The sequence below is a fragment of the Nicotiana sylvestris genome, chromosome 3 (assembly GCF_000393655.2).
Source record: "Nicotiana sylvestris chromosome 3, ASM39365v2, whole genome shotgun sequence".
NCBI classification, from domain to species: domain Eukaryota; kingdom Viridiplantae; phylum Streptophyta; class Magnoliopsida; order Solanales; family Solanaceae; genus Nicotiana; species Nicotiana sylvestris.
Window position 1 is genome coordinate 75,406,766 of NC_091059.1, and position 15,747 is coordinate 75,422,512.

The 15,747-nt window shown below is 35.8% G+C and overlaps 1 protein-coding gene across 1 annotated transcript; it reads left to right on the plus strand.

Moving 5' to 3' along the window:
• The first annotated feature begins 8,841 nt into the window (after positions 1-8,841).
• On the plus strand, positions 8,842-15,515 carry LOC104221281 (syntaxin-31). The gene is made up of 6 exons (XM_009772309.2): positions 8,842-9,232; positions 10,196-10,446; positions 10,542-10,684; positions 11,231-11,269; positions 12,697-12,894; positions 15,052-15,515. Exons 1-6 carry the CDS (start codon positions 8,992-8,994, stop codon positions 15,209-15,211), a joined length of 1,032 nt encoding a protein of 343 aa, XP_009770611.1. The 5' UTR covers positions 8,842-8,991; the 3' UTR covers positions 15,212-15,515.
• Positions 15,516-15,747: the final 232 nt, after the last annotated feature.

Consider the following 15,747-nt stretch of genomic DNA (forward strand, 5'->3'; position numbering starts at 1 on the left):
TGCGCTTAATTCTTAAAATGATAAAAAGATAATCTTCTTTTCTTGTGCAAAAATAATTTATGTTCTTACAATAAAAAAATCTCATAATCTTTGTCATATTATCTATGTATATTATTTAAAGCATAATTGAAAGTGGTAATATTAATAACTAAATAAAATCATATTTTTAAAACCATTTTTTTTCTTTATAATAATGTTCCACTCAAAATACCATATCAAAGGTTGTTAAACTTACGGGGTTTAACAGGGAACGTGTATAAAATCAGTTTTTATGTCGTGAAATAATGCTTCTAATCAGTTTCAGCACCTTAGAAAGCGTGCCTGTAGGGTCTAAAAGATAAAATCTGCATGTTAAGAGTCAATCACTTGTTTATAAAATTATGGTCTGATTAACGTTTAGATTCTATGTCTATAGGATTCTGCTGGTTATCACTTAGGCAAGCCTGTAGGACAATTAAATCCTGGGTTTAAAATTGTGATTTTCTTGCTGCTTGAAACGTGCTCAAATTCAGTAAGTGATAAAAATCAGTAGGCAAACTGATAAGTATTCACTGCCTCGCCTTAATAAATCTGCTGCATATTCTGTGCTCATTTAAATACCCAGCCTATAGGACCTTAATCGTTTTAACACTGCTTGTTTAATAGCGTGCATTTGTTTGTCTATTTGTGGAGGTAAATATAAGCCCTCTTAAGTGATCTTTTATGTGACAGTCCTACTTGTTTTGTTTGTCACTTAGTTTTCTCTTTTTAAGCACCATAGGTGAGTCTAGAACTACCTTAAATAGAGGTCCTAAAAGCCTCCAAGGCCACAGGTAAGGGACGAGTAGCGCACGCATAAGATACATATTCGATGCCATTAGAACGCTTAGGTAATAATTAAGGGGAGAGTAATTGGGTAGTAAAAGATATGATGACCTGTGAGCTAATGCTATGCGTAACACCTCTATTTGAGGAAGGTTACCGAGTATTGCACAGAAGTGATCATATAGGCTAAAAAACCTAGGACCCCCTTTACTCATTGTTCTAAAATAATCTCTATTTGTTTAAATTGCTTTATGACTAATTCGCTTAGTTGAGTTTGGTCGTGACCCACCATTGTGGACCTTGAGGGGTGCCTAACACCTTCCCTTCAAGGTAATTTCAAGCCCTTACCCAATCTCTGGTAATGTAAACTAGTACACGAGTTATTTGTTCTAGGTGCCCTAACGCACCTTAATCCGTTAGGTGGCGACCATTCAAATCTCATACCTAATTCCCAAAAGGAAAGGAGTTGTCCCCAAAATGTCGAAACCCGGACTTCGCGAGGAAAAAGGGGGCGCGACAAGTGAAAATTTTGATATCGGGGTCGGATTGGATTTCTAGAAGTTGGAGTAGGTCCGTGGTATCATTTCTGACTTGTGTGCAAAATTTGAGGTCATTCGGCCGTGTTTTGGTGGGTTTCCGCATCGTTTGTGGAATTCGGAAGTTTAAAGGTTCTTAGGCTTGAATCCGAGTGTAATTTGGTATTTTGATGTTGTTTGGAGTAATTTGAAGGTTTGACTAAGTTTGTATGATGTTGTGGGACGTGTCGGTATGTTTGATTGAGGTCTCGAGGGCCTCGGGTTGATTTCGGGTGGTTAACAGAATAAGATTGAAGTTTGATAGATTGTTGAAGTGGTCTGGTTCTGGTGTTTTCGCACCTACGGTGGGGAGCCTGCAAGTGCGGACCACATAAGCGAAGAGGTGTGTGTAGGTGCGGGCAAGAGTGGTTTGGTCTGAAAGTGCATGCGCGAGGATTGGTACGCATCTGCGTAAGCGCAGATGCGGGAGGCGAAACGCATATGCAGAAAAGAGCGAGGAAGGCAAGGACCGCAGAAGCAGGCGGGGCCCGCAGGTGCACACTTGCATGTGCATGTGGTTAACCACAGATGCGGACTCTGAGAACTTAAGTGAGATCCGCACCTGCGATGGATTTTTCACATGTGTCAGAAGCGATATTTGGACAGCAGGTGCGGTATTGCTGGCATAAACACATAAAAACGAGACTTTGAGATTTTTTCACCATTTTCACATTTTGGACTCGGGCTTAGGCGATTTTGGAGAGGATTTTCATGGGGATTTCAGACGTAGGCATATTGTACTTATTTTTTTAATCATAAATCTTGTTTTCCCATTGTTTTCCCACCTAGATTGTGTGGTGTTGAGATGAAATTTGGAGATTTAGGGCTTGAGAATTGGAGAGTGGATTTTGAGGATTTGAGTGACCAAATGAAGTCAGATTTTGATAAATTTGGTATGATTAGACTCGTGAGCGAATGGAATTTCGAGTTTTGTAACTTTTGTCGGATTTCGAGACGTGAGTCTGAGGGCCGGGTTTGAGCCGATTTCGGATTTTGGCTATGAATTTGGTATTTTTCTTATGGAATTGATTCCTTTAGCCTATATTGATCGTATTGTATTGCTTGTGGCTAGATTCGGGGAGTTCGGAGGTAGAGTCGAGAGGAAAGGGCATTACAGAGCAGGAGTTTTGCTCGGTTTGAGGTAAGTAACGCTTTCAAACTTGGTTATGAGGGTTCGAAACCCCGAACTACGTGTTATGTGGTTAGTATTAAGGTGTTGCACATGCCAAGTGATGGGCATGCGGGCGTGCACCGTGAGATTCGTGACCTGGTTCATTCCATGACACTGTTTAATGACTCTTTCTTGTTGATATCCGTGCTTCCATTATGTGATAAAGTAATTGCGCTGCAAAACATGCTAGATATCATGTTAGGGCTTCACGCCAATACTACTGGGACCCCTAGTGGTCGTTTCTTGCTGTCATTTCACTGATTTCACTGTTATTTTGTACTCAGTCATATTTATGCATTTCATATCATATCTCAGTCTTAGTTGTTATTATTGGCATAACATATCATTGTTTCTGGGCTAGTTTCCATGACATTGTGAGCCCGTGGGTGAGACTAGAAGTGATGACTGAGTGAGGACGAGAGCCTGATTATGAGGTCGGGCTACACGTCGCAACAGTTTATATTGATTATGATAGTGCTTGGGCTGTAGGAGCCCCTCCAGAGTCTGCACACCCCTAGTGGGCGTGGATGATATTATTGAGGGATGGATTTCCTTGGACATGGATTTGTCCGAAGTATTGATATTTGGAGATGAATTTCTCCACAGGGTTGGATTACCCTTTTTCCTCGGTATTGGGTGACTTATAGTCAGTGATAAGTATGTTCCGGGATTGATTTTCCTGGGCCGGATGGATATATACGATACCAATTGGTTGAGTATTTATATATACCTAGAGATGGATTTCTCCTCAGGGTTGATTGCCCTTTTTTCTTGGTACTGAGTGACTCACAGTCAGTGTTGTATATGTTCCGGGATGGATTTTCCTGGGCCGAATGTCCATATTCAGTACCGAGTAGTTGAGCACTTGAGAGTGAGAGTACATTATGTATTTCATACAGTCGGTGCATTAGCATATAGAGGTAGTTGAGTTACATATCTTAAACTGTTCAGATCTGCATATACCTTATTGCTTTGAGCTGTCTATTTAACTGAAAGCATGCCTACGTTTCTATACGTTGTTTCTATTATATCTGTTGAGGTTGAGTTCGTCACTACCTTTTAGTCCATAGTTTGGACTCGTTATTTACTGAGTTGGTGTACTCACGTTACCCCATGCACCTTGTGTGCAGATCCAGACACTTTTGGTCCCAGTGGCAGTCGCTGATCGAGGCTTCAGGCTTTAGGACACTATCGGGTATCTGCACGGCGTTCGTAGGCCTTGAATCTCCATATTTATCTCCAGATGTATTTCAGTTTGTTTCCTTAAACTTTGTAATAGACTATGTTCTCCTTAGACGCTCATGCACTCAGTGACACCCTGGTTTTGGGCTGGATTGTATCTTATCTTGGAATTTCTTATGTTTCAAATAGTTTCTTTAACTATTAAAAGCTTCCGTTAATGTTTTCAAACTTATTGTTATTGTGTTGGTTGTTGAGTTGAGGCTGAACTAGTTCCATGATAGGCGCCATCACGACGAGTTGGGTTTTAAGTCGTGACATAAGTTCGGTCGCATTTTCTTATATCTTACAAATGATACTTCATATTTCATACTTTGCTATTTTTATTAATGATACCCCTATTTCACCAATGATACCTTAATTTTATTTATGCCATTTTCCTTCATTTCACTAATGATCCCTCGTTTCAACAATACCTTAATTTCATATATGCCATTTTCCTTCATTTCACCAATGATATTTCAATTTCATTTATGTTATTTAAGCATAATGTTACCAAAGTAAATATAAAGTTTATGGGACTTTATAGATATTGAGTTTAATTGCACAAAAAAATTAATTTTTAGAGATTTAGGAATTTATGGGATAATCAATTGTTTCTTCTTATTCGATGCAATGACCAAAGCTTTCGCCAAGTAAAAATGGATCAAATTCATTTTTTTGAGCAAACAAGAAATAGATATATTAATAACTAAGGAACATCTAGTACATAGTCAACATAAGATGCATCACGGAGTACGCATTGGTTCCCTAAGCTTGCTAATCGTTGGTAAGCTTATTACATAGTAGTTTTTCATGGATAGTGGATTCAAGTATATCACTTTCCACAAAATCTATTACATCAAAAAGTGGTTCAACAAAAACTTTTTTACCAGTCTTCTGTGCTTTACTTCCTCCTGCCACTCCAAAAACTTGATTGTCATTATCTAGGATCCCTTTTGCTAGTTGATGGACAGTCCTATTCCCCTGCCTGAAAGTGTGCTGGAGAGTAACCCTCTGCTGGTGCATTAAGGACCTGCAATCATTAACAGTTTTATTAAATAATTTATTACCAGCTTGTATTACCTGGATTACCTCTGAGCAGTCTGTCTCTATCTCAAGTGGGAAGAGATTCCACTCCTTTGCTGTTCTTAGACCTTCTCGTAGAGCTTTTAATTCTGCTGCTAGTGAGCCATTTGCATGTGTTAGTTTTGTAAAACCAACTACCCAACTACCTTTTTGCATTTCTGAAAACACCACCTAAACCACAATTTTGGTTATAGCTATGAAAGTTGGCATCCACATTCAGTTTGAACCAACCCCTAGAGAGTTTGAACCGGTTAATTTTTTTAAGTGATTTGGGAGGATTAATAGAGATTTTTTCCGTGAGTAATTTAAATTCAATGGCCTTTGCAAAATTTGATAACCCCTGATTTGGTTGGAAGTGTTATTATGGTTATTACTATTTCTATTAACCCAGATGTGCCAAATGGTGAAGGGAAAGTAGGTGTTCCAGTTTATGAAATCATGTTTGATAGGAAAGTTGAAGTCCTTTATTTGGAGAAGCCAATGTTTCCCATTTTGGTTAATAAGGTGGTTCCCTTGAAGGTCGGTCCAGAGTTTGCTGACAGCTTTGCATTCGAGAAAGATATGCTCTATTGATTCTTCATAAGGGCTTTTACAGATTGGACAGTTAGGGTCGATGTTTAGTCCAATCTGTGAAAGGTATTTCCTGCAAGGAATTCGATTGTGAAGGCATTGCCATAGAAAAAATTTGATTTTATTGGGATATTCCAATTTCCAAATTCACTCAAAGTCTAAGTTAGTGTTATTAGGAGATTCCAGCGGTGTATAACAAGATTTAATAATAAAGACTTCCTTAGTGGTGAGAGACCAAATAGGCAAGTCAATTAAGGGACCCTTTTGATGGATTTTTGTTTTGGTGATATTAGCTATCAAATCCCGGGGATCAAATTCATTAAATATACCGATACGATGTTAATAAGAGCCAGAGGAATTTCCTCCTTATTTGGAAGAACTAGTAATATAAGTTTCTAAGGATATACTATATTCTAAATGATGCTATGCGAATAGGTTTTCCCGCGAATATTTCACCCAACATATATTCACCAAATAATTTGTAATCTTCATATTATAATGGATGAAAATCACCTACGTCTCTCACCTTACTTTAAAAATCAATCTCATCCTCCAACTATAAACAATATGATATTCTCATCCTTTTATTTTATGCCCTTGTCTATTTTAAATTATGTTATCTACTTGTAATTTATGTTCACTAAAATTAAATTCATTTAAAGTATAAATAAATAATTTTTTTTATGAACTTGTTATATTTTTTACTATGATATGCATTAAGTATATGCTTATATATACTCTCAATTGTATAACATCGTATGGCTTATATGCTTATATTGTATGCCCTTGTCTATTTTATGAACTTGTTATATTTTTTACTATGATACTCTTCTACTCTCAATTGTATAAATAATTTTTTTTTGAGTTTAGTTTGATACAAGTAAATAATTTTAATTATACTTTTTGTTTTGCTAATTTACTTTATTATTTCATGTTATCAAATTATGTGTTTGGTTATTATCTTTACCATTTTTATTTATAAAATAAAATTTATTTATTTTATAGGTAAGTCTATAAATTAAATTAAATTATTTTAAAAATCTCATGATATTAGAAAGAGTAAAAACGGAGAAAGATAACGATTGATAATCTAAATGGTGGGCATTTTAAAAATTCTATTGAGATAGGAGGAAAAGAACCTTAATTATTTAAAGTTGAAATTTTTAAAAGAAAGTTGGGAGAAATGATTTTCACAAATTAAATAATATCCTTAACATGCGTGTCCTCTCAATGGATATGTAAAGTTAAGAGCAGACAAGGGTAACACTATGTTAGTTCGAGCCCTAGATATGGAAAAATTCTTATTAGGGAGCATTACTCTCCGAATGGGGCCTTATACGGTGCGAATCCGGATATAGTCGGGCTCCAATGCGGGTACCGGGCACCGAATGGGAAACCAAAAAAAAAAGGGTAACACTATGTTTGGATCATTGTTCCTCATCGTTTTATAATGTATTGTATTGTATTGTATCGGATTGTACCGTACCATTTAATGAATACAATGTTTGGATAGATTGTATTATTTGTTATTGTTAAATAATATTTTGTTGTTTGGTTTAACTATATCGTACTATATTGTGACTGATAAGTTTACTAAAATACCTTAATTGTTTAAATATTAAATTTATCAAAAATTATGTATAAAAATAAGGCGTAATGGCTTCCTGGCCACTTAAACTTGTATCGATTTGTAAAGCCGATACATGAACTTATATTTTTCTCGTTTGGACACTTCAATTTGACGGAATGAATACTAATAAACACATTTGACCATTGTCCAAGCCTATATGGAAGTGGCACAACTGACATGGCTAAATTGTGTGCAAATCATGCTGCCAAGGCGCGTGAATAATTTTATTTTTATTAAAAAATATTAGAAATAGAATAAAATATGAATAAGAAAAAAAAAAGACCTTTCTCTTTCCCCTTCTCTTTTCCCCTCCCCTCCTACCTCTTTCATCTTCCCAAACGAATTCCCCGTCCTGTAAACTTTTTTCATTTTCTATCATTCATGTAAAGTATTGCACAAGGGCGCGAAGCATTGCACATTTGATTAATCATTCATGTAAAGTATGCAAAATCCTCCTTTACCTATTTCCCTGTTCTTTTAATGATTTTATTCTCTTGGGGGTAAATATTTTTTTTCACATTTTAGCGGGCCTCGCATTGGATGATGAAACCCCGGCTGCTGTTGCTACCGGAGAAACCACCTTTTCGGTTACAGAAGCAGCCGGAGTAGTCCTTTCTTGACTGGAATTCGAAATGGATGTCGGAATTTTCGCCTTTGCAAGTGAAATTTCATCTTAAGATTCAGCAAGAAGAGCAATTGTGGAGCCCACAGGAGCGGACCCACCTTTAGGAACAATAATAGTAGCTAAATAACCATCATAAAAAGATTCAACATCCATGTCAGCTTTATCTGATTCAACAACAAGAACTGCTTCACCTTTAGCAAGTTTATCACCTTCAACTTTGACCCAATTGACAATCTTGCCTCCAGTCATAGTAGAACTGAGTGCAGGAACGAAAATTTCACGGATCTTGGATTCTATTACATGGATTCTGCGTAAATGGGTGGCGGGGAAGATGGAAGCACGACGGAGGGTGATTGGGGCGGTGGGGATGAAAGTGGAGAAAAAAGAGAAAGAAAAAGAAATAAAAAAAATTTAAAGATTAAATTTTTTTCTAATAATATAGGACCCACAAATCCACATGTCATATAATAAAGACCAAATATGTGACATGGAATTCATGTCCGAGTGATTGGCGAACACGTTCAACAGAAAGTGTTTATTAGTATCCATTCCGTCAAGTTGAAGTGTTCAAATGAGAAAAATATAATTTCATGTATCGGCTTTACAAACCGATACAAGTTTAAGTGGCCAGGAATTCATTACGCCTAAATTTTTTTTTTAAAAAAACAATACAGAAGAAGGCAAAATAACTTAAGAAAGCAGAACAAAGAAGCGAGACAGAAGAAGGCAAAACAAAGGAGCAAAACTAATTAGAATTGAGTTAAAAGCAAATTAGGAAAAAAATAGAACAAAAGGCGGCAAAACATGGTCTAGAAAAAAATAAAATATGTTATATGTTGGAGATTTGGAGTTAAAATAAAAAAAAATAAAAATAAAGGGTAAAATAGAATTGTGGAGTAATAAGTTAGGGCATGATTGGAAAGAAAAATAGGAAACAATCCCACTAGTTGTTTCAAAAAATAATTTTTTCACTGTTCCAAAATAATGGATTAACAATACAATATAACCAATTCTAACAAAATAATCAAAACCAATTTTAATAAAACAATCAAAACAAATATTATTTTAGGATAACAATACAATACATATTACCACGAACAACCATCCAAACAAGCAGTAAACTCTCCATTAAAATTAGATCAAATTTATGAAGCAAATCCTAACATTACAGCATATTTTCCAATTTTCCATGGCGTGAATACATCTTCTAACCCCACAACATTGGCATCTCACCGGCAAGGATCCCTCCCCGCCATATCATGACCAACATTTGTAATTAGATAGCATTGTTTCGTTGTGCCCTTATCAAATGTCAATGGCGTCTTCTGGAGCTTGGACGTACCGAGATCGAACTTCCGAGTTCGAATCTCTGTCCAAAACATTGAAGAAGATTGCAGGAACCACCGCTCCTGATCAATCACAACAGAATTTTTCCGCTTCTACCTCAAAATCACCAGCTACCCCGGATCGATCCCAATTTAACAAGAAGGCTTCCAAAATTGGGTTAAGCATCCACCAAACCTCTCAGAAAATTGATAGGCTCGCCAAATGTATGTTTCCGCATCTTGATCTCCGTGTTTTTTTTAATTTATTTATGCTAATTGATTTTTTGTCAAATTATCTGTAGCTTGATTTTCAGCTGTAACTGAAATCTTTCCTGCTAGCCAATGAAACTGAGTACATGAGCATTATAGGCTTCTATCTTGTAAATCTTGGGATTTAATGAAATATATGTTCTAGAAGTTAGCACTTTTACCGTAGTCCTATGCATTCTATGAGTGGTTTAGCCTTAGTCTTTCATAGTTTAATACGTTTAGAAATATACAGTGCTTTTACTTTTTATTCATATTTGCATCGTACTGGATGAGAAGAGTTTAAATATAGCCAACTAGCGCTCATTGCACAGAAATCATACCTTGTTGTTGCTTAGTTCACCTATTATAATTTAACGTTCTGCCCTGGGGTGCAGTCGGGATACCACAATAGGTCTTCAATCACACGGAATCGAAGGCAGAGCTGATGAAAATTCTTCAGATGTTCCTTAAAGTGTTCCTTTAGTTATGATTTTTAGATTCCTGAAACAAAGGAAATTAGTTTGTTCAGTTTCATGGCGAATAATTGATTTGGTTTAGAATATTTGTTACTTTATGAAGTGGCTGTAGACATACACTGATAACTTTGGTTTCTTTAAGATGTTAGTAAGTGTAGGACTGTAACCCAGTAATATTTTGATTTATATATAAGAGACCAGTTTCCATATTGCTGAATTATTTAAGTAGAACATAGAAAATCCTTGATGTTCACTTTAAGATAGAGAAAATTGTGTTCTCGATGCTTAGTGCTTTTGCACCAGTTTGTTCTGTTTTTGATGGTTCACTTGGGTGAGGAGTTTGGTACTTTCATATAAAGCAAGTGAATCATCATTTTCTTTTGGTATGTTTGCTTTGTAGCATTTGCTTAAAGTTCCAATTGCCTAGCTGACTTCAGACTTTATGTTTTGGATCAAAATACAGTGGCAAAACGATCATCCATTTTTGACGATCCAAGCAAAGAAATCCAAGAATTAACAGCTTTGATAAAAAATGATATCACGACACTTAACGTAGGTGTTTCTGATTTACAAACCCTCCAAGATATGGAGGTAGCTGATGGAACTCATTCAAAAGATAGAGTTGTTCATTGTACTGCTGTTTGTGATGATTTGAAGACCAGACTAATGGCTGCTACAAAATCTTTCCAGGACGCACTAACTACAAGGACAAAGGTTGATGCCAAGTGGGCTGTTACCATTTTTCATTTTAGCACCCTGAAGTAGACAACTCATCGCCTAACTCAAGAATTTTATTTTTTTCACTGCAGAATATGAAAGCACATGAGGATCGGAAGCAAATATTTTCTACAAATCTCGCAAGAGAAAATCCTTTGAGGCAACCTCAAAAGACTGTAGCAGAGCCACCCCCTTGGTCAACTCCTCCAACAGGAGGTGGTCCAGAGTCATCAGTGTAAGCATACTTTTCTCTTCCTGGCTTAGTAGGGGAAGTGACTTTGATCACAATGATAGGTTTTTGAGACGTGTGGATCCCATTAAGTTATGTAAGTAAACTGTTGTTACAACTGAATGGCTGGTTGCAAAATGCTTATAATTTTAACAGATTTAGTCAGTACTCAGTACATTTACTTATCAAATTTTTTTTTATCAGTTAGTTTGCTAGTTGTTTGACATAGGGAGTAGAAGTTAGATTTTGTAATTAGATCTGCATGTTATAACATATGTAAATTTGACTCGATGATTTAGATATATTTTTGCTGTAGGATAGAAGTGAGTTTCAAATTATTGAACAAGTTATGGGTCTTTTGTCATTGGGGATTCTGATCTTAATGCTAGTTAACTCTTGATATGTGTGCATTTGGTTTTCCAATTTTTTGTTTTTTTGTAAGTTTATCTCTAGGACAGGCATTTTGATCTTGTTTGGTAGATAATGAATCTCTGTCCAGTCAGTGCCAGCTCTTTCTAATTTTCTTTTCTCCTTTTGTTCCATGCAAATCAGGTTACCTGCAAATGGGGTTCAGGCCAGTAATCAATTAAGGTAAGTTCCAAAGACCGCTCTATGTCTTATATTTGCTTCTCCCTATGTCCCCATTCATGTGACAAAATTCTCTTTTAGGACCACACGTTTCTACTTCTACGGATAACGATTAAATGTGAAAACTGCAAATTTATTGCAGAAGCAAGTCTAAACTGTAACTTAATCTTTTCTTAATCGTACTAAATTGTCAATTATGATATGCTTCAATCGTTATGCATGTCATGGACCAGTCAATTGTATTTATTAAGCTTCATTTCATGTCAAACTGGGTTACATAAAGTGGGGAGAAAATATTCCTGTAGTGCTTGGTTTGACTTTGCATCGAGCATGTAGAAAATCCAATTTGCAAGCAATTTTTATAGCTGAAATAATGTGCTTGTTTTTTCGCTTTACAAATGGCATATGAAAGCTTTGGTTACATTATTTAATCCCTTTCTTTTTTGTTAAATAATAAGATGAATCAGATGGATTCTTGTCGACTTATTCATCAAAGACAAGTGAGGAGTATGTGAATGCAAAAGTTCCAAGTGTAGTTGCTTTGATTCAAAGATATTGAATCACATACCTGTAGAAGATAAATAAAAAAAGGATATTGAATCACATCTGATGATGATAATTAGGGTTGTTATTTTCAAGAAGTGTTGATTTTTTCTTCATTTTTTTGGGAAAAATAACCAAGTACCATTTAGAAAAAAACTTCAGTTTTCGGAAAAAACCCCGAATGACCTGGAATAGGTTTTCAGTATTTTCAAAAGCTAAAAAACTTTTCTCTAATGGCATTTGGTTGATAAATATAAAAACTGAAAAAAGGAATTTTGGGAAAATTTCACCTGCTTTGAAGCAAACCCCACCTAGGATTTTCCCGATAAACATGACCGGGAAGAAAAAGAAGAAGGAAAAAAAAAGCACTCATGCAATACCAGATTAATCTCTTTGGGGTTCTTCTTAAGGGGATCTCCTAAAATATTCTCTTTTCCCCTATATCATTTCCCTACTGGTTATCGTCTTGTATGCTGCTTGTCATAATTAGTTCCTTCTCCAGTTTTGGATTAGTCTCCGGAAACAGCCTCTCTACCTTCACAGGGTAGATGTAAGGATCTGCGTACACACTACCCTCCTCATACCCCACTTGTGGGATTATACTGGATATGTTGTTGTTGTTGTCCTAGTTTTGGATTGATAAAACAGTGTTCTTTATTTCTGGCTCTCCTACTTTGTCCAATTTTAGAAGAAAAAAACCCAATAATTGGAGGTTAGTGCCAGGGGATTTTTCTTTCTTGCCTCTTATCATCTCCTTCTTCTCTATTAGGGTGAGGAAACTGAGTCTGATTGATTTTTCAGGTGTTTAAACAATAATATTGCCTTCTTTGATTATGCTGAAATTTCTTGTATATTCAAATATTCTGGTCTTTACCTTGCATATTCAGGCGGAGGTTGGCTTCAGATAATCCTCCATCTCACCAAATGGAAATGTCCATGTTACAAGAAGTGGTTCCAAGACAAGAAAGTTACTCGCAAAGTAGGGCAAGTGCTCTTCAAAATGTTGAATCCACTATTTCAGAACTGAGTGGGATCTTCACCCATCTAGCTACAATGGTTGCACAGCAAGGGGAGCTTGCTATCAGGTAGAAAAATCCTTGAGTGTGTTTTTAAAAAAAATTATATTTCATGTAAAATTTGTCTTTGCTTTCTCTCCTATCCTAAATATATGACATTTGTCAGTCGTTCTGTGCACTCTAATTGTTGGATAATATGTTAAACAAATATATTTATCTGTGATTAGAGCCCTAGATGGAAAGGGCGTTGAAGCAGAATTTATTTCTATGTCAAAATGGGGCTGAATTCATGTTTCCTGTGTGTATATTAGAAGTATATAAGTTGGCCCAATCACCTTTGGTTATTGTACATCATTTATAAAAACGGCATTCTTATCTGAATTGCAAAATTTGTGGCTGCTGCTGTTACGGAATCAAAGATACTTGAATTGTAGAAAAGCAGTGGAAATCAGATCTCTTTTAATGAGAGAAACAGAGCAACTAGAAAACTAATCTTGAAGTGATAAAAGTCACTGGTCCTTAGTAATGGTGTACATGGTGCACAGACTAAGAACACCCAATTAAATATGTTGCTATAGTTAGATATAAATCTATGATCTCTAAACTATACATTTGTGTAAATTGAGTACTGTTGTTGGAAGAAGAAATATGACAAGTCTATCTGTCTATTAATCTGAATGAAGAAGTTGGGAGCAAACAGCAATGGAACTAAATCTGACTGGTCCCAGCAAATCAGACTGTTAAATACATGACCTGCCACCTGACGTAGCATGGCTGCTAGTTGGACAGTTAAATCTTGTAGGTCTTTAACTATCCTAGTATTGAATAAGAGTTTCATGAGGACTAAAGAAGAAGTTTAATTAGGTTGTAATACTTTTTGGCGATTTGGATATTGGATCCTAGATTGCTTGAGAATAAATTACAAAATCATTATTATGCCTCTGGCTAGTCTTTTCACCAGTTTGATCATAAGTATGAGCAACACACGCAATGTGATACAAATTTCTGGTTTGCTTTCAAATGCTCAGACATTTCCTGTTACCTTCGTTTTCCTGTTGTCCAGTGTTTGAGCCCCTCCCAGTTTTGGGGGTGGGGTGGGGGATTTTTTATCATGAAGTTAGCAAGAAAAATAAACGTTATGCTGACAATTACATTCAATGTAATATCAGCATGTAATTGGAGAAAAGCTACCCAAATGTTAGTTCAGTGATTGAATTCTGAAATTGCATATGACGTAGAATGTTAACTTTGATGGCATTGAATTCTGTATGAAGTTCTTCTCGCCTCATTTTGTTTGACCTATTTGTTTAAAAAACGACAGTATTCTTCTATAACTGGGATCTTTCTAATTATCTTTCTTCTGGTCAATTTTTATCTTAGTTCGAAAGAGTGGTTTGGTGATGTTTAGTATATAGCTTCTAGAACAATAACAAAAATCTAATATATCTGTACCAGATGCTAGATCAAAAATTAAGCAAGTAAAAAATGGTGTTGAGAAGTATAAATTATGGGCCATATAAACTGATTGAAAAACTAGGGGGGCATATACTTTTTGGTATATACTCCCTCCCCATTTATATTCATAGAATTTGACTTAATATGGAGTTTAACATGTTTTTTTGACTTTTATATTCTATAAGAGCGGATAAAGTTATTGAAGTCAAGGTTGAAAAGTTAGTTTGATAGAGAAAATATCACATCAAGGCTTAAAATCTAATTAGTTTAATGAATTTCGATTTTGAAATTTTTATATTGATATTTTTTTTAGCAGAATTGTGTCAAAAACTTCACAATTTTCCAAGAATTGAAAGATTGTCATATGAATTGCTATCGATAAAGGGTGGTAGATTTGTGTCTTAGGTCACATGTTCAAGCCCCCACACCATGCAAAGCAAAGCCTGGTATTTAAGTGGAGAAGGGTAGAGGGGTGGGCCCATTATCCACCGAGTTTTGAAGGCTGTGGTTGGTCCAAAGGATCGGCCCCAGACGGATTTCTCGGTCATAAAAAAAAAATTGCTATCGATAAATTTTTCCTTTAGGCAAAATGGACATATTTTGGGGAAGGTTAAAAGGCAGAATTTGATTGGGGAAGCAGAAAGCAACTTATTTATACATTTTCAGTAGGAACATGAAGTTGAAATCCACTTAGCGATATGTTATTTTGTTCTCCTTGTTCTTGCCTTACTACTTCGGTTTATCACTAAATTGCCCGATTGATATCTGCAGGATTGATGATAACATGGATGAGTCATTGACAAATGTTGAAGGTGCACAAGGTGCTTTGTTGAAGTACTTGAATCGAATATCATCAAACAGGTGGCTCATGGTTAAAATTTTTCTTGTTTTGATACTTTTTCTCTGTGTATTTATATTTTTTCTGGCTTGATGTCGGTTAGGAGAGGTAGATACACAGTAATTGTTACATCTGGTGTTATTCCTCCACTTGATTATCTTATAGGCATAGTAGTAATCAAAAGCCGATTTCTCTCAGTAGCTTAGCCTCGAGAGGTGTAATACTTAGCTGTTTTTTGTACATAGGTACTGTAGTAGAAAATTTCTTGCAGATAGACTCACAACCGAATTATATTGATACCTTTTTAGTGATGTCGATTGCTACACAGTAAAAGAATGAAGTTCTGTATCAACTATTGAAGAATAACTGAATATTTGGAATTGCCAGTTTTCTTTAATTTCCCCCCTTTTCCCTTCTATTTTTTTTTTGTAGAAACTCTTTTCCATTTGAATGATAGGGGTGCTCATTGAATTTGAAGCTTGATTATTAATCTAAATTACTGGTATGCCCATTTGTAGTACTAAGTTGTATCAGATGACTACTTTCTGTTGCATGTTTTCTCGCATTAGAGTTTCAACTACCTGAAATAGTTGGTTCATATGTCACCACCTCCATGTTTGATTTCGTAT

What these genes read in the sequence shown, in the direction of transcription:
- LOC104221281 (XM_009772309.2), top strand. Translation starts at nt 8,992, where the DNA reads ATGTCAATGGCGTCTTCTGGAGCTTGGACGTACCGAGATCGAACTTCC. An exon ending in CACTAACTACAAGGACAAAG is followed by an intron (nt 10,447 to 10,541) that starts GTTGATGCCAAG and finishes TTTTCACTGCAG; the next exon opens with AATATGAAAGCACATGAGGA. An exon ending in GGTGGTCCAGAGTCATCAGT is followed by an intron (nt 10,685 to 11,230) that starts GTAAGCATACTT and finishes CATGCAAATCAG; the next exon opens with GTTACCTGCAAATGGGGTTC.